Raw genomic sequence first — 20,126 nt, 5'->3', positions numbered from 1 at the left:
ATTGGGTCATGCAACAGGACAATAATCCCAAGCACACCAGTAGATCTACAACAGAATGGCTGAAAAGAATCAAGGTGTTGCAATGGCCTAGTTATAATCCAGACCTCAACTTGTTTGAAATGCAGTGGTGGGCCTTTAAGAGAGCTGTGCATAAACAAATGCCAGCAAACCTCAATGAACTGAAGCAACGTTGTAAAGAAGAGTGGGTCAAAATTCCTCCATAACTATGTGAGACTAAACAATTACTTCAAGTTATTGCTGCTAAAAGTGGTTCTACACAAGCTATTGAATCATTCATTCTGGCACTATTTTTGTATAATAAATTATGATATGGTATAAAATGTCATGTGCTGTTGCTCATCTGAGGTTGTATTTACCTAATTGTAAGACCTGCTAAGGAACAGATGATTGTTATCATGTTCTGATATGTAAAACCATAGAATGCAATGGGATGTGCTTTCTTTTATCCATGACTGTTTAACTCCTTCACTGCCAGTTGCAATAGCCTGGGCTCCAATGATGCAAATCCAAAATAGAATGGCTGCTCACTGGTCTTAAAATGTAAATACTTTTATTTATATATATATCTATATATATATAAAATCTCTCTCTAGCCTATTTTCTAGTATTATTGATTATTAAAAGAAAAAAAATAAGGGAATGAAAACATCAATACCTAAACTCACTCTTTTTTTTATTATTAAGAATAAAATGTGCCTCTGACTGTACCAGAGCAACCAGCTCCTAGTGTTAGTTAAGATCTTTGAAAGTGACAACCAGTCAACATGATTCCATGCCGAGTTCCTAGTTTCCATGGCAACGCACACTATCCTGTAAAGCTGTGTGGGAAGTATGTGAATTAGACAATGAAGTCATTTTTATAAGACTTCAGGGTGCTAATTATTCTGTTGCAGTTACTTCAACATTTTGCAAAGATTAAACATTTTCTGTACAGTTAGTTCTATCCAATGTATCAAAATTATATCTTACAAAAAGTATATTTCCTACTTTGGTCATGTTTTGAAATAGGGATGTATATTGTGTATATTTTTGTATTATTAATAAAAATAGAAATAATCAAGTATATAATGTAAATGTTAAAAACATTATATATATATATATATATATATATATATATATATATATATATATATATATATATATATATATATATATGTCCCTGCAATATCAGATGCAAAGGATAAATATCATATTTACAATTGTGGTTGTTTCTTAAACTGAATTAAGAGCTCTCCAAAACTGAATAATTTTTCTATCTAGGCACGAAAGGAAAAATTAGGTTCTTACGTTAATATGTATTAACCCAAATATTCAGATTTGTGAATGGAAAGCCCTGTATAGTCCATGTACTGTCATGTATGCACATACAGCAGATGGAGTGCAGGATGGTCTAATCAGCATTGTAGCTGTGCATTCCGGTCATGCTCCAACATTGCAAACAATCCCATCCAAAAAAGAATGAGCAGTTTCCTCATAACAATCATTAGGAAAAGTGCACTTCCATTTTGGGTAAAAAACATAAAACCAGCCAATCAAATAAAACATTTTCAAGCCACGTAATTACAAGCAATTTAGTAAAACGCTAGCTGTTGGACCTGCATTTCTATAAAAGGCAGAGTTATTCACTTCACATTTATTTCTCAAGCTTTTTCTTTGACAGGCACATTAGATCTTTCATTATTTATTTATTTGAATTATTTATTATTTAATATATATATTTTTTTTTTACCATCTAACCTGTCATCTAAGGATATTCTTTCCTGTTTCTTGTCTTGCAGTTTGTTAGTTTATTTTTTTATTTTTATTTTTTATTTTTTTAATCTTATTAGGTTTTTTTGTTTGTTTGTTTTTAATTCCCTTTTGAGATGCACTGTATTCCTGATCTGCATTCCTTGAATGTTGCCCTGTTAATGAAGGAGCCATCTGGGATTTCACTGAGACTGGAGGGGGCTGCTGCTGATCCTGGATGTGCCTCTCTGCACAGAGTAGTGGGGGATAGGAGATAGTGATTCTCAGCATCAATACACTGATTGGCTCACCCAGCTCTGCTCGCTGTCCATGGTGCTCAAGCTGAGGCTCACTAGGGTCCACTGGTAGCTGGGAGCACACGGTGCAGTGAGCAGACCTGGATAGTGGGCGCTGTGAGACTAGAGCGGAGAAAGCAAGAAGGGGAGTAAAGCTTTGTGCACCCTCTGCTCGCTCACGGTGCGCGCCCCCGCCTGCATCTGCCAGCCTCTCTCTGTGTGAGTGTCTGAATGAACAATACTGAAACACTGGGACCACATCATCCTACCATTCCTTTTCACTCCAGGAACCAGGGCAACCCACCAGCTTTCACCAGCAAACAGATTTTTTTTTTTTTTTATATCAGCCCCTCTCTTCCATTTTCTTGGGTTTTATTTTTGTTTTCTATTTTTTATTTATTTTTTTGCTGGTGGAGGAAGATTTAATAGAATTCCAGAAAGTATGCAGCTGATCTGATTTAAGAGGTCGACTATCACATTTTTTTTTTTTTTTTTTTAAAGAGGAGGTATTTTCTGGATGCTGTATTTTTCTTGGAAATGCAAAAGATTATGCATATTTCTGTATTATTGGTTGCTGTTCTATGGGGACTGATTATTGGAGTATATTCGAACGGCATACAAATAGGTAAGCAATTTTGTGCCTCTCTACATGCGGCTATCTTGCAAAATCTTATCCTCGTTGTGTACAATATGATGAAGCTTGCAGCATCTTAAAGCCGTATTAACATGATGTGGGATACACTGTGTCCAATGCACCTTCCTCTGTATAGTGCCAGCCGAATAACGGATACATTGAAGCTTCATATGTTGTTGCTATGCAATAACGCCAGGTAAGAATCGATCGATAACACAGGAAGCCTCTTTGCTGGAACCATCACATTATTGAAAGAGAGAATGGCATGCTGAGGTCCATATGATGGGCTTGGTGACATTTTGTTTAATAACTAAACCTGTATTATTAATATTATTAATACGATGTTGATTTATGGCTAGCTACATATTAAAACAATTTCTTGTCTCTTTTTTTTTTGCAGGAGGGTTATTTCCAAGGGGTGCAGATCAGGAATACAGTGCATTTCGGGTAGGGATGGTTCTGTATACCACTTCAGAGTTTAGGCTGACTCCCCATATTGACAATCTCGAAGTGGCCAACAGCTTCGCGGTCACCAATGCTTGTGAGTAATGAATATTCCTTTCTAGCTAATGGCTGGGAAAAAGCTGCAAATGATGTACTCGTGTCATTGATGTGTTTTGCCATAGATGCTTTAAAGTGGGTTTATGCTACATTGCAGAATGTCTCAACATAGGAAGGTTCCAAAGTCTGCCTGGACCTAGCAGTGCAAGTTTGGAATGAACAGCACTGAATACCACCTTGGCAACCAATGGGTCATGCATGATTGGCATGAGAAATTATGATGACCATGGCACCTGTTACTGCTTCACTGCATTCCAATACATGGCACATCATAACAGCAGGTGCTCAGGATTACTGCCAGCTATCCTAGCTACATTGCAGTTGCTGCACTTGTTAAATTCACATTTAAATGTCTGTTTTGCGTACTGATTATAAGTGATACATAACGTCTGCAAAGGGCTATTACGCACTGTCAGTGGTGTAAATTAGTATCCAGCATAGAAAGGGTCCAGTTGTACCGAAGTACATGTAAGAAAGCCCAGAGAGGGATGGTATGCATTTAAATACTGTATTCCCAGATGCAGAAAGAAGGAAGATCAGCCATTTTATACAGTGCAATATCTCCATACTAGTATTCATTGCAATAACAAACCTGTCCCCTTAACAAAATAATAGCACTAAATACGATTTTATTTTTTTCAACTGTGGATATAAAACAACATTTGGATACAGCACATGGTCATCGCTGGCTTGAATAAGCTGATGGGGTTAAGGATAAGTAACCAGGCTCATTGCAGAAAATGCCATCTTGCTATTGAAACCCCCTCTAGTTGCAGCACATAAACTGGGCTATTTATAGAAGCCTATGCAAAGCGACTGATTGATTGCATCTCTGGATAATCTCATTGATTAGCAATTCTAAACAAATTAATTTCCCTAAATTGTATAATATTTTAAATAAACCTTCATGTGACTTCGTTTGACAGGTCACGGCTTCATGTGCCAATAGTCAATAGATTTGATCAGTTCTGACGTTAAAAACGATCGCCTTATTGAGAACAAAATTATTCTGCTGCATCTCCCTTTGCATGCAATGCCCAGCGATAGCTTCAAATAGTTGCATAACCAACAAACATCAATATGTATGTATCTAGAAAATACTACATACAATGTTTCCTTCTGTGGCTCCTCGATGTTTCACTTCAGTTTGTAAACCTAGCAAAGTTACAACTGAAGTAACAACAAAGAGAATTACAAATGCAAATATATTTAATTTGTAATACAAAAGGGCACATGTATCACGGTAAAAAAGGCGCTGTTACGGGGCAAAGTGTTAAATAAAGAGCAGTCACCATGGAGACCAGCAATTGGCCCCAGAATAGCACCGCTTTTACTTCAAATTGTTTCCCTTAGTATATACTTTGTATCAGTAAGCAGAATATTGTAGTCAATGTATCACATCAGTAACACACTGTGTTGTGTGCTCTGCCGAAATCGCAACATGTATTCAGGGAGACAAATCTCTTTAGTGTCTTGATAGTAAATAACCCAGTAATGAACAGAGAATTGGCGTGGGTACTTTATATTACCAGGACCATATCAATTCTATTTATTCACAGGCTTTATTATGTTAATCACTTCACATAGTAGCAGTGTTAGTGTTTAGCTATGGGAATGTGACCTGCAGTGCTAAATGCAAGTTTCCCCAAGAAGGTCATGGTCATGTACAGCTGCAAAGGCTTATTGCCTAAATGATGATTTTTCTCTATATTAGAGAGGCCTCCAGCTCTGCAGGGATCACTGCACCATGACATTATGACAAGGGGATGCTGATTCATGCAAAAACCTCACAACCCCTTCTGCCATAGCCAACCAGCAACTTGCAGGGCCCGGAGAGAGTCCGGTGACAATGCAGAGAGTGGACAAGGGGAGGGGAAGGAGACGGTTCAAATTATTATTTCATCATATCCCCCAATTAATGGAAACCGTCAGCCGGAAGAAATCGCCTCTATTTTCCGCTGTGCACTATTAATTATCACGCTACTGCTGTATTTAACCAACTGAATGCCTGTTGGCAATGGTAGCGAAATATATACAAATCTCAGATAGATCAGACCTCTGTTGGCTGACCTTTAGCATGGCTGCTCTTGTGGACTAATTTTCCCATGATGCTCAGCTAGCGTAGCATCCATAGAAATACAGTCTGGATCAGCTGCAAAAGAGTGGCAGAGGACAGCTATTCAAGAGTGTGAAATATAACGTGTCCACTATGCAAGTATAGCTATTAAAAATAATATATTTGTAATATTGTAAAAAAAATAAAAAATAAAATAAAATGTATGTGCAAGTCTTTAGAATAAACCAGAAAACCCAATGTTGTCATTCTCTCACTATTCAATAAAACGGGTCAAAATAAGAGCCCATGTCTAGCTGCCTGTCAGCCTTTCACAGCGGGTTCCTGAATATTCGCTCAGAATCTTCGATTAGCAGAATCAGAATCTTATACACATTCTAAACACTTCTTGCATCCCCAGGCACTGCACTGCGCAAGCGCAGACAGCCGGAAATGAAGGCACTCAGTGTCTGCACCCGGTGCCATATGTTGCTCTAACACATTTCCGCCGAGCAGAATGCAGCACTTGCTTGACCCCCGCTGTGAATCTCTGCTATGGACTCAAAATAATCTCACTTTATGTTAGTTCATGCAGCACTGTATGAAACGCCATCATGAATTGAATAGACCTGATACATACATTCTGAAAGCATATTTACCTCTCTTTAGCATAATGCAGAATTTAATTGATCCCTGCAGTGACTCATTTATATTTTCCATTTGTACATTGAATAATGTTACAAGCCAAACCTTACCACTGGTTACAGAAGTAGCAATTCTTCACCAGCCATCAATGAGACTATTGCTATTCATTTAGAATAGGTATGCTGCTTATAAATGAGCCTTTTCCTATAATCATTGCATATCAGATAAGATAGAGACCCAAAGGATTTATTTACTAAACAGTACATTGTGGTGAAATGAAAGCAAAACTACAGAAGTTGGACAAAAATGCAAGGCTAAATTAGTGTCTTTTCCTAACTTAGCAATTTAACTAATTTGTTATAACCACAACAATTTCTGCAGTTATAACCATGCCATTTCTCCTCTGATGTAAAAGGAAACATTTTTGCTTCCATCCATGGCTACTCATATATTTGTATATATTAGGATAGACAGTGTTCAAGTTCCTCTGCTGGTATGTCTCTCTTAAAGGACTATACTGAGCAGTATCCATTTTATCACAGTGAAGTTGTTATGGTGCAGTTTAACCCCAAAGTCTGCGTCATGGTGCCCCATTGCTCTGCCCCAGTATTACTGCTCAATAATATCAGGAAGCCTTGGACCCAGACCTGCTGATATACTGAGAACCTATCACTTGCTCTCCATTAAAAAGTGAGTGATAAGGTATGTAGGTGTCAGTCAGTCAGTGGGCCCATAGTGACCACTCTATCATGCTATTAGCTTGCTCAGCAGTTCCAGTCAATATTTCGGCTAAATGTAACTGCTACTGGAGGTCACATTGCATATCCCATAAAATCCGGAAAAAAGAGAGGTTCATGGGATATGATATGACCGCCTTAGACCTGAATTACAGGATGCTGATTGGTGGAGCCTCTTTACAGTTAGGGAGGGTCTTTCTGCTGATGGTCTAGATTTGCAGCACCAGCACAACATTTTAAAAAATATTAATTTTACTTTTTTATATATTTTTTAATTAATTCAATTAAACAGGTGCAATGCTAGTGCTGGATAAATCTGCTAGGTATTTGCAGAATTAAAAACTAAAGCAAGATTTAATCCAAAAGTAGCTGAATTGGAAGCATAGCTGGTCTATTTTGACTTAACATTTAAAATTCACTTTGAGTTTTTCTTGTATTATCACTTTAGTGAATAATCCTATTATATTTTCTGTTAAAAATACCACAATGTTCAACAGATTTGCTTTTTGCAACAATTGCTTTCTTTTCTGAAATATCAGACATGAAATATTTAAGTAAAGTAGCAATAAAGTACAGATTGTAATGCAATAGTTAATTTTCAATGCTCATTTATGGATAAACATTGGCAATGTTACCTTGCCTTGTTATAATGTTATTTGTTGTTGGAATCAGCAACATTTTTTGACATCTTTTACTATTGCCAGGATGATACCTCAGTCAAAAAATGGAGAAATATGGATGTCAGTATTTGTTTAATGACCAGTTGGGGGCAGCCTAATTTTGATATTTTGCTTCTGGTAAATTAGATTCTATTACTGCATAGAACATCTCACATTTATTGCATTATTAGGGTCAGGTTATTAAATGATTAAAATAGCTACGTGTTTTTCTCAGCATAATTTCCTAGTGGAATAATAATGAGAAAAGAAGCAATGTCTAAAGTTTCATCAATGCTAGGTGAACTAATTTCTAGATGGCAGGTTCACTTTTAATTAGCAGACTCTCTCATCATATAGACATAAAGTTCTTTTAATAGCATCCTAAACCCTTCGGCTGTCTCTAGACTGCATTTCCCATAATACTCTGACAGTTAGCAAGTCTGGTTTTCTAGTGAATAGGCCTTACAGTAGAATGTAATGTAGTGTATGTTCTTCTGTAAGGTGAATAAGTCACTGTCAAGACTTCTTGCAATAAGTGCACATTTCCTTTCGTAATGTTTCATGCAACACACATTGTATATACCACTGTTGGTGAAGATTTTTGGTCTTTTGTAGCTATCAAGTAATGGCTCAGAAAGTGCCCAGATCATGTTTATGTTCATTCTCTATTCATTTCGGTTCTGTCTATTCCTTAATTTTGTCATTATTTTTTCATTGATCTCTCTTTTTTAGTTTTCCTTCTGTCCTTTTGTGCTTTACATTTTTCATGGCCCCATCGTTTGTTTACTAAAGTGAATTCAAAATGAATTTCAAATTTAAAGTAAAAAAAAAAAACTGAAATGTAAAAAATATTTAACCCCTTAAGGACCAGACTTCTGGAATAAAAGGGAATCATGACATGTCACACATGTCATGTGTCCTTAAGGGGTTAAGCAAGCAATGCTTTCAGTTCAGCTACCATGACCTTAAATGTAATCATTTAGATCAGGAATAGTTAATTGCATCTTCCTTTTTCCACCAAATGGCTTAACTTTCCCTAAATTAGGAAGGGAGCACAATCCATGGTGCTGTAGAACTGACAGAAGGAGGTCTTGCTCATGCACTGGATGTGCACCTTTCCCATTGCTTACATTTGATCCTGCTTGTGTTGTTTTACTGTATTTTACTGTATATTTAAAAGCACCCAGTGTCTAATGCAGACGAAGTGAAGGGGGGAATTGTGTGATAGAAACAATCCTTCTGCAATACAATATCTACTTTCTATCTACTTGTTTTGTGGTTTGTTTTTGTTTGCTGCAAAACACAAAAATGCGTAATGCCAGCATTGTGAAAGGAGATATTCTGATCATGGCCAATTGCTGGATTTGGAGGTTTAGCCCACCTTTACTATCTTGCCTTACTTGATTGTCTAGATTGTTTGATAGATGATCCAGCACTGTGAGATACAAGGACAGTAAGTTGCAAGATATTTAGACACCAGCACTTCCTTTCCTGTGTCTTTTTCCAATCAAACCAATTAGTTGATTTATAGAAATTAGGAAGGGAAATCGAATGACAATAACACATTAATTGTCTCTATATTGCAGCACTTTTGCCTGATCCAAATGAGGTAAAGGAACACTCCAAACACCTAAACCACTTTAGCTTGCTGAAGTGATTTTTGTATCATGAATGTTTCCTTTTTATTTTAGAAAAAGTATAGATTTCAATATAAATTTACCTTGCTACACCCACCTGGCTGTTAATCAGACAACCGGTCATGTTACTTGCTGGTTGTTTAGCTGAATAAAACTAACCTCAAGAGGAAGGCAATTGCCCAGAGCACCTGCCTTGCAAATACTTCTCATTGACCTGCACTGGGAAGTCTTTGATTGCACAACCACAGAAAATCTGGGCTGGGGAAGAAGGGGAGTGCTTGAAAAGGCTGCAGACAAAAGATCTGCAGCTTTTGTGAGTTGTATCTAGATATATACCCAATGAAAAGATGCATTATTTAATGCAGGCATTTTTTTTTTATTTTAGGTATATCTACTAAAAAGTAGTTAATTTTTAGGGAGTGGAGTGTCTCTTTCATGGATTTCACTTGTAATTGCATGATTTGATTCGACACAGATGGTTTTCTTCCTATATACTGAAGCCAAGCTTTGGGGGTTATTAGACAAATATACTTGCACTTAGTGTACTGAAAGCAACTTTTCCATGTTTAAATTGTGATGATGGCAGTCCAGTGTGACCATGTTGGTGGCAATTTTTTTTACATTTTTTTTAAAGCTGGTAAAATGAGTAAAAATGAAATTTGTGAATTTTGTATTAATGGAAACATTATTTATATATCAATTTGTCTATACTTGACAATTAGGCACTGTTCAATTTGCACTCTCTCTCTAATAAACATAGGGAAGTGTTGCTTTATCAAAAGGTGACGTTCACAAGCATTCCAACATGACTTATATAATCTTGGATAAAATAGATGATGTGAGGAGAATGTTCGGTTCCTAAAGATAAGTTGCTTGTACTATTTCATCCTGTTGGTTAAAGTCATGTCAAGCAAGGCGTATATTCAACTGGCAGTTAAATTATAACAAGCTGACTATTTCCGCAAAGCCCTAATTAACCTCTTGTCCCTGTTAACATTTGTAATAGTTTGTCTCTTATTTACTTATCTGTTCTCTTCTCTTCGTAAAAAGGTAAAACACTGTTGAATATGAGTTCTACATATGGTCAATTGGAATACCCAACTAGAGGGGAAAAAATACATTTTAAAACTTTCAAAATAAAATAATGATGAAAAATAAAAGTAGATTGCTTGCATCTTGCCAAACCGGAAGTGGATCACTGAAAGTGAATCCCCTAACTTGTACTTGCAATGAAGGTTAATATAGCCATTGAAGAAGAATATAAATTATTACTTATTACTCTGCTCTTTGGTTGCTGGATGGGGGCAGTCACCCCCATGACCTCAGAATAACCAAAATGTTCCTGAATGTCTGCCTAATCCTTCATTTAAAATTAACTAATAAAGAGCATTTGGTTGACAAATTGGATTTTTGTGAATAATCCCATGGGAGATATATACATCATACTCACAGGAATTGGCTTTCTTTTTGTTATTCTGTCATTTTAAAAAGGAACATTTTAGTTATGCAGCCCTCTGAGAATATAACATGTATTCGGTATCTGTCAGCCTCCATCATAAAATCTCGAGTTTTTTTTAATGCATGCTCCGTCAGATGCTATTTTAGTTTTTGAGTACTGTGTCCTATTTTATAATCTTTGCATTTACCATTATGGTAAACCAAAATAAATTACAAATAAATGCATGCACATGCCTTGCTTATGTGCCTGTACGTATGCAGTAATATGTACATCAGTGTTTGTTACGCATTTTATATGCAAACAAATTGTTTCACCTCATCCCAAAAGTGTTTTGTTGGATTAAGATCTTTTTATTATTTTGGTGATTGGGAGAAGATAATCACTGTCATGACGTGGCATATATTTCTGTAGAAGGTATTCATTTCATAATGGGATGAAGGGATAGACAGTGCTATTATTATTATTATTATTATTATTATTATTATTGGCATTTATATAGGACCAACTAAATTCACAGTGCTTTACAATATTAGAAAAAAGGGGAAATTTTGCAATTATTAATTAGACAATTACAAAATGTTACAGCAACAAGAGGTTGAGGAACCTGCTCAAATGAGCTACATATGGTAACACCAGTTCTTAATATTAAGGACCAACAGAGTGCAAAGAATGAGTCCATAATGTCATTACATCACTGATAACAACCATTAATGTGTGCCCAGCCACAATCTGAAGAAGTGACACCTAGGCACTTAACATGATAGTGCCTCACTCAGTGCACTCCCTGTTGGATTATGGTAATTTTAAATGAAACATTTTGCACATATATTTTTATACAGTGAGACATTATCCTTCTTCTTGAGAGAAGCTGGCCACTGGATTTTGTCAGTTGACACATTAGGCAATGCTTAAGCCATTGAGTTTACACCTGGTTTTAACACTATTACCTTAAAGTTGTAGCAACAATGGAAATTTTGTCAGATGTTCAGCTAAGAGGAGAGGAATTTTGATTGGTCCTTTGCTACTATAGGTATGCCGCTTCAAGGCCAGTTTGTCATGTTGTTTATTCAGTGATTACATTCAATCACTTGTTAAAAAGAGGATTGAACCAATATGCCTAGTCCAGTCTGATACGCAAAGCATTGTACTCAATGGTTTTAATTTTCTGTTTTTTTGTTTGTTTGTTTGTTTTGTATATATTCCACCAGTGTCTGTGGATTTTAGAATCTGTAGTGCTTGAAAGTGCCAGGATATAAACTGTTTTAAGATGCTGGATCCACCATGTCTTTTACTAGTTATAGGGGACCAAATTGCTTAAATTATTCTCAATTCCACAATGTACTTTTTGGTCAAACAACAACCAAATCTCTTGACAATGTCTGCATATATTATGTATTTTATAATTGTGCACAGCTTGTCAGTTTGGCAGAATTAGCTGTCAAAGGGAAAAATGAAACAGGTTGCATTTTACCAAGCAGAATCTTTAATTTCTGTAATGTCACAAAGCATGTAATTTAGAGATTGGAATCAGTTTAAAAGGAAAATCTTCCAGCAAAGGTCTGCACAGGACAACTGTAGCACTAGAAATGGTCTAAACAGGGAGACAGACAAGTAGATTTGAAACTGACACCGAGGGATCTTGTGAATATCTTATTCTCATAGTTTATTATATAGGGGGAAATTTTACTAGCAGGTCAGCTTTTTGACTTTTATTTTCAAAATTGATTATCTTCAGTTACAATTCTTTTAACATAAAAAGAAAAATAATTATTTGGGGTTATTTGATTATCATGAAATTGTAATGTTATGTTGTAAACGTGATGGAATATGTATTTTTTAATTTTAGAACAGATAGGTTGCATTGTAAATGTTAACATTGATTATTAAAGAGCCATTAGCAATACGGCAGCACTATTCTTTACCAGTCACTCCAATGTTGTTGAGATCGTGAGTCACACTGCAATGTTTTATCTAATGTTCACATCACTCTCCAATCTGTCCCACCAGTGCCTTGAATTTGTATGCCTCATGTGTATAATTACTTGTAAAAGATTTTAGACATTAAACAAATATGTATTTGTATAACAGAAAATATTTGGTATCAGATTCATAAAATTATATTGATGTATTTCAGATGATTGAGTTATCACATATATTTTAAAGGAAAAAGTAATAATTTTCAGGACTTGCTATGCCACAAGGCAATCTAGGCCATGGCCACAGGCCAGCATGGCCGGTGAGGGAGATCAATCATCTTCTGCACCTGCCTGCCCATTCTCCTACTGTGTGGTTGAGTTCAACAGGGGAAAATTCCCCAGGCTGGCCACTAAACTGGGGGTTCCGACATCTGCATATTCTACCAGACCACCAGGAACTGGCTTCCTCCTTCCCTGACCCAAGGTATACTGTGATTTTCACAGTGAGAATTGTGGAAGTGGCCTCTAATGGCTGTCAGTGAGACAGCAACTAGAGGCTGGATTATCCTTCGGTGTAAACATAGCAGTTTATCTGAAACTATGTTTTCAGCTGCAGGGTTAAAACTAGAGGAACCTGGCACCCAAACCACTTCATTGAGCTGCAGTGGTCTGGGTGCCCATAGTGGTCCTTTAAGCTAAAGTAGTTTTAGTGACTATAGTGTAAATTATAATTACACTTTTAATTGTAATTGACCTCTCAGTTACCTTTGATAGTGTTGACCAACCTCTTCTTCTTCAAATCATACACAACCATGGACTCCATGAAATTGTGCATTCCTGGTTTTAATCCTATTTTTCTGAATGTTCACATAGTTTCTCTTTCTTTGGCACCACATCCTCCCCACTGCCTGTTCCTCTTGATGTTCCACAAGGCCCTGTCTTCTTTTAGTCTCCATTGACACTTTCTCTCTCAGTAATCTTAATACCTTATTTAGATTGTAATACCATCTTTATACTGGCAATGCTCAGATTTACCTCCTTGAAACTCTCTCCTGGAATGCATCACAGACTGCCATTTTTATCTCCAACTGGATATGTTCCTGCTGTCTTAACACATAATATTTCTAAAACTGACCTCTTCATTGTTCAACCATCAAATAGTCCCTCTCCATCAACCTTAAGTCAACGGGACCCTTATTAACCAAACTCTGCAAGCTTGCTGCCTTGATGTTACTTTTGACTCAAGCCTTACCTTCCCTCCTCACATCCAATATGTCTCCAAATCCTGTAACTTTCACCTTAAAATATTGCTCACCTTTACTCTTTTCTAACTCAAGATACAAGTAAGGCACTTATTTATGCACTCTTTTTTACACAACTTGACTATTGCAACTCACTACTCATCAGCGTTCCAAATACTCCTGTTTCCTCTCTTTAGTCTGTAATGAATGCTGCAGTCATGCTCATCTTCCTGACTGACCACTATTCCAACCTCATTCCTTTGCTAGTTATTCTGTTGGCTTCTTGAACCCTTCGCGATCCAATTCAAACTGTTAACACTAACCTACAAGGCCCTCACTAATTCCACACACTATATTTCCTCTTTACTCAACAAAGACACCACTTTTCATTCCTTTCTCTGTGCAAATGACTTTCTCCTGATATCTGCTCGTTCCCAAACTGCATACTCTCATCTGCAGGATTTTTCAAGGGCTACATCACTACTTTGGAAGTTGCTACCCTGTGCCATCAGATTCTCTCCTAACCTCTAGTCACTGAAAACACACCTCTTTAGAAAATTCTACCATATTACCATTTTCTGGGTGATATGTTTCTCATTTCATTGTCCTCAACAGTTCCCTCCCCTCCATAGCCCAGCTCACTCTTTCTCCTGTCACTGTTAGGTTTTTCCACATACCAGTTCTATTAGTTTATTTAACACAGGCACCATATCAATCCTCCCCACCCCTTTCCCCCTTCCCCGATATGGTGTTATTTCTCCTCTCGTCTCTGTTATACACATATCATTTTCTTGTTGTAAAAGATCATTATTTTAAAATTGTAAAGTGCTGCATAATCTGTTGATGGTACACAAATACTACTACTAATATTAATGTATTTCATTATTAAAAAAACATGCATATGGGGGTGGGGCCTGACCGCTGAGAGCAGAGGATGCAGACTTGTTTAGCTCCTGCTCTGTGGCCCTAAATAAATTAATTTTGATAGCCAAAACGGGATCTGATCGGTCCAAAAAGGCCACCAGATGACAGGCAAAACACAGGGGCACACATCGATGCCACACAAGCTACAATTCCGCCCTGCTGCACCTGCTCTTCCCATGAAGCCTACACACATGGCCGGCGTGAGGGAGACAGCCACTCCCCCGCTGGCACTTACGGCTAACAAGCGGGGACCGGACCCCCGTTCCCCCCCTATGGACCGGTGGGGGTTATCCCGGTCCGCCCTCGGTAGACCCTGATACAGCCCGGCAAGAAAGCCGTGATGACACAGGGGCCTACTACAAGCGACAACACAGCACCCAAAATGGCAGAGGCGGCGTGCCTCCCCAGCACTTATAGCGAGTTACCAGAGGTCGAGCATCGGCTGAAAAGGGCCCTCCAAGTCTTCTGGGAAAAGCTGGAGGCCCTTCTGTTCCCGACGGACCCAGAGGCCGAGCCGGATACCGGGCCACGCGATCACCCACATAAGGTTAAAGGGACACTATAGTCACCTGAACAACTTTAGCTTAATGAAGCAGTTTTGGTGTATAGACCATGCCCCTGCAGCCTCACTGCTCAATCCTCTGGCATTTAGAAGTTAAATCCCTTTGTTTATGAACCCTAGTCACACCTCCCTGCATGTGACTTGCACAGCCTTCCATAAACACTTCCTGTAAAGAGAGCCCTATTTAGGCTTTCTTTATTGCAAGTTCTGTTTAATTAAGATTTTCTTATCCCCTGCTATGTTAATAGCTTGCTAGACCCTGCAAGAGCCTCCTGTATGTGATTAAAGTTCAATTTAGAGATTGAGATACAATTATTTAAGGTAAATTACATCTGTTTGAAAGTGAAACCAGTTTTTTTTTTCATGCAGGCTCTGTCAATCATAGCCAGGGGAGGTGTGGCTAGGGCTGCAAAAACAGAAACCAAGTGATTTAACTCCTAAATGACAGTGAATTGAGCAGTGATATTGCAGGGGAATGATCTATACACTAAAACTGCTTTATTTAGCTAAAGTAATTTAGGTGACTATAGTGTTCCTTTAAGCGGAAGGAAGCACAGGCTCCCCCGGCATCAAATCACCCAGAGAGCAGGAGACAACAAGACATCCGCAGTCAGGGGGTGAACAGAGATCAACCGTGCGGCAACAAGAGCATTCCCGACAGCCCTGCACACCCATGCGGACGCCCATTGACCCACCCTCGCACTTACCGTCCAACGGAGATCCACCAACAGGAGACCAGACCCACATGGGACTTTGGCATGCACAGGCCTTCAGCCTCCCACCAAGGGGCATCGGGTGAATCATCCTCAGGGACACTCGGTGAGCATGTAATAAAACAAAGAGAAGAGTCTGCGCTCAATAACAGAAAAAGCTGCAACCCTAATTAGGGAATCCCACAAAACCCTAAAAACAGACTGGAGATGAAAAAACGGGGGGAAAGGGCTGCGCTAAAAAGTAAGATACAGTAAAATACAGTGTAAACCAGACCAAATGGTCACAATCCAATAGTAACGGAAAACGTAAGTCTCTTTGAACCAGGTGAAAAAATATATATATCTTTGAAGAGAGTCTTTGCAGATAATAAAAAATATACAATGAAAAAATTGATAAAAATGATAAAAATGAATAAAAAAATAGTCTCACTGATATAGCTTGGTGGGATATCTGTACAGTCCTCAAGAGTTGATCCGTCCGGGTAGTAGGATGATCCGTATATGTGGAGACAAAATAGGAGACACGACAAACTGCCAATAGTGAAGAATTGCGGCTCCAAGGATAAAATGAGAAAATAATATGATAATACACTCACATTTGTAGGAGCTTTGGACCAGCTCTAGGCTTATAGGCGTTGCAGCGGTATGATCCCCGCTACCAGGATATACTGGAGAAAACGTCTGTTGATCCAACCTTGGTACTCCGGAATGTATAGAAAACAACAATAGTGCTCTCAGTAGGTAGGGTATGTAAAGTAACAGTAAATAAAATATACTTACAAATATAGAGCAGGAAATACTGCTCTATTAATAGGGCGCTGGTGGAATAATCCCCACCTGGGATTTCTTTGGATCAGGATCCGAGTTTAGAGAGGTAAAAATAGTAGTGGTTGTAGAATAAAATAATAATAAATAATAATTGAAACAATAATATGTATATAAAAATAAATATAAAAAATATATATATAAATAAAAAAAAAGGGAAAATTAAATTATAAAACTGCCAGGAATAATAAAATAGTTGATCAAATAAAGTAGGAGTTGGTCCTATAAAAAAGGTAACCAAAATCACTTTTATTATTAAAATACACAATTTAAAACCATTAACGCGTTTCACCTAAACAGGCTTTTTCAAAATGGTAATATGAGCATGTAATGCCTGCAGTAACCACATCACATGATGTCTTCCTGGTGATCTCGGGCAAGTTGCTGTTATATTGCTCCCCTCTACTCCCTAGGGCATTTAAGATACACACTCGGACTGGAATACAGCTAAAGCCATGTTCTATGCCTTGCAAATGTTAACTATGATTTCCTTTTTGTTACTTACAGTCAGAGGCGGCTCTAGACTTTATGAGGCCTTAGGCGAAATGCAAACATGAGGCCCCACTAACAAAAAAGTGTCACATATACACATTGATGCACTGTCTACCTGTGTATGTGCCTGAGAGTGTGTCTGACAGAGAGTATCCTTGTGTGTATGAATGTATGTCTCTGTGAGCATGTTTGCGTTTTTGTCTGAGACCCTATGTGTATGGGGTAGCTGCTTGAAGTGTGTTGTGTGTATAGGGGGGGTGATGGTGAGAGGGAGCTGGGGGTGCAATGGTGAGAGGGAGCTGGGGGTGTGATGGTGAGAGGGAGCGGGGGGTGTGATGGTGAGAGGGAGCAGGGGGTGTGATGGTGAGAGGGAGCGGGGGGTGTGATGGTGAGAGGGAGCGGGGGGGTGATGGTCAGAGGGAGCGGGGGGTGATGGTAATGTGAGAGGGAGGGGGTGATGGTAATGTGAGAGGGAGGGGGGTGATGGTAATGTGAGAGTGGGGTAATGTGAGAGTGAGGGGGGGTAATGTGAGAGTGAGGGGAGTGTGATGGTGAGAGGGAGAGGGAGTGATGTGAGAAGGAGGGGGTGATGGTGAGGGTGGTGACGGAGGGTTATGCTGAGGGTGGTGAGGGTGGTGAGGGGGTGATGCTGAGGGTGATGAGAGGGTGATGAGAGGGTGATGCTGAGGGTGATGCTGAGGGTGATGAGAAGGTGATGCTGAAGGTGGTGGGGGGTGATGCTGAGGGTGGTGGGGGTGATGGTGAGGCTGAGGGTGGTGGGGGGTGATGGTGAGGGTGGTGGGGGATGATGGTGAGGCTGAGGGTGGTGGGAGGTGATGGTGAGGGGTGAAGGTGAGGGGTGAGGGGGTGGGGGGTGATGGTGAGGCTGAGGGTGGTGGGGGGTGATGGTGAGGGTGGGGGGGTGAGGCTGAGGGTGGGGGGTGATGGTGAGGCTGAGGGTGGTGGGGGGTGATGGTGAGGGTGGGGGGTGAGGCTGAGGGTGGTGGGGGGTGATGGTAAGGTTGGTGGGGGGTGAGGGTGGTGGGGGTGAGGCTTAGGGTGGTGGGGTGATGGTGAGGCTGAGGGTGGTGGGGGTGATGGTGAGGGTGGTGGGGGGGTGAGGGTGGTGGGGGGTGATGGTGAGGGTGGTGGGGGGGTGATGGTGAGGGTGGTGGGTGGTGATGGTGAGGCTGAGGGTGGTGGGGGGTGATGGTGAGGGGTGAGGCTGAAGGTGGTGGGGGGTGATGGTGAGGGTGCTGGGGGGTGGGGGGTGATGGTGAGGGGTGAGGCTGAGGGTGGTGGGGGTGATGGTGAGGGTGGTGGGGGGTGATGGTGAGGGTGCTGGGGGGTGAGGGTGGTGGGGGTGAGGCTGAGGGTGGTGGAGGGTGATGGTGAGGCTGGGGGGTGATGGTGAGGGTGGTGGGGGGTGATGGTGAGGGTGGTGGGGGGTGAGGCTGAGGGTGGTGGGGGTGATGGTGAGGCTGAGTGTGGTGGGGGGTGATGGGGAGGGAGAGCCTACCTTTCCCTGGTGGTCCAGTGGGCTCCCTGGTGGTCCGGTGGCCACTGCTCCCGGTCTGCAGCTCCGCAGAGCTGCAGACCGTGTAGTCTCGCGAGATTTCAGAGCGTTGCCATGGTAACCCGCGGCAACGCTCTGATTGGCCAATTCTCGCGAGTCACATGGTCTGCAGCTCTGCACACTGCGGAGCTGCAGACCAGTGTCTGCGATGGTGGCCGGGCAGCCAGGAGGGGCCTCGCACCCGGCGGCATACCGGGCAAGCTGCCGGCCCCCTCCTGGTGTCAGGTCCTCGGTCACTGACCGAGGACCTGACACACTCTGCCCACAGGCGGTTTAGGCGGCCGCGAGGCCCCCGCCAGCGCGAGGCCTTAGGCGGCCGCCTTAACCGCCTAATTAGAGAGCCGCCTCTGCTTACAGTTTACATTGAGCTCTAGTAATGTGCGTAGCATAGACTGCAAACACTGATCTAACCAAGCCAGTGCATTACTAAGATTTTTTAGTCATACTTGTTAGGGCACTACTCACCTTAAGATAAGCTATTGTTCCATATAAGCAAAAGCCTGTATAACTGCAATTTATTCACTTGCCTAATGAAACCTAGGTCTTAAGCAAACCTATAATGCAACGTCTTGAAACATTAGCCTGAATAACCAATCATCGCCCCTGCTTCAAGTTTTCTCTTGTAAATAAGCTGATCACTAGTATTGTGCAGGGTAGCTACGTAACTACAATGTGAAAGCGAGTTTAAAAAATTAAAAATGTGCATTTCTTTTATGTGACATGACACTGTACAACTGCATGTATATCTTGGTTGGCTCTGCTGTCGTGGCACTGCGGACCGTATTGTTTTTTTCTCTGCACAAAAAATAAAGAATTAAAAAAAAACAAAAAAAAAAACATGCATATTCATAAAGTTGTCTGCATAATTTTCTATGTAAATATACAAATGTGCATATTTGCATGTAAATTACTATATACGTGTGTAAATAAACATGTTTGAAGCTGCACAATTTTTTGTTAGTAAATAGTAATTAGGCGTGGGCCCTTGAGGCATTCAGGTGGTCAAGTGTGCTGTAAACGAAGTAGCATAGTGTGTGGAGTAGGCTATGTGTTGACTGAGTAATGTCGTGTGTCTAAGTGTACGCCTAATCTGGTAGTTTATGGTGGACCCGGCAGTCCGCTTGTCTGATGTGTGTGGTCTGCCTGCGAGCCTTGTGCGGGTAGCACCTTTGTGAGGATGACTAGTGCCTCGTGGTCCGCCATATGGTTTGGTGTCCCCTGTGACCCTGGGGAGGGGGGGGGGGGGGATTGCGGGCATGGGGACTAGGGAGTGAGTGGACTCCCTGTGTCCTGAGCTTGTCGGTGAGCTATGTGAGTGCGGGGATTAACGATGCAGTAAGGCTGCCCAGCGTGTAGTGTACTCGGACATGCAAGGGTAGTGGTGTCCCAATTTGGTCCTCATAGGGCCTATCATTGTGTGCCTAAGGCGGTGATGGTAACAGTTAAG

General features: G+C 40.4%; 1 protein-coding gene across 5 annotated transcripts in view; it reads left to right on the top strand.

Moving 5' to 3' along the window:
- The first annotated feature begins 1,797 nt into the window (after positions 1-1,797).
- GRIA2 (glutamate ionotropic receptor AMPA type subunit 2) overlaps positions 1,798-20,126 on the top strand; it is a 145,375-nt gene continuing 127,046 nt past the window's right edge. For 3 of the 5 annotated variants that reach the window (XR_010091252.1, XM_063458238.1, XM_063458237.1), the window contains exons 1-2: positions 1,798-2,670; positions 3,080-3,220. Coding sequence is in view for 4 of the 5 variants with exons in the window: in XM_063458238.1 (XP_063314308.1) it covers positions 2,583-2,670; positions 3,080-3,220 (229 nt within the window). In the remaining variant the exon portion in view is untranslated. The remainder of the gene's footprint in view (positions 2,671-3,079; positions 3,221-20,126) is intronic. The other 2 variants (XM_063458236.1, XM_063458235.1) reach the window with 2 other exon arrangements.

This window comes from Pelobates fuscus, chromosome 6 (assembly GCF_036172605.1).
Source record: "Pelobates fuscus isolate aPelFus1 chromosome 6, aPelFus1.pri, whole genome shotgun sequence".
NCBI lineage: Eukaryota > Metazoa > Chordata > Amphibia > Anura > Pelobatidae > Pelobates > Pelobates fuscus.
Note: the sequence above shows the minus strand (reverse complement) of the source record. Positions and strands in the feature narration are given on the sequence as shown.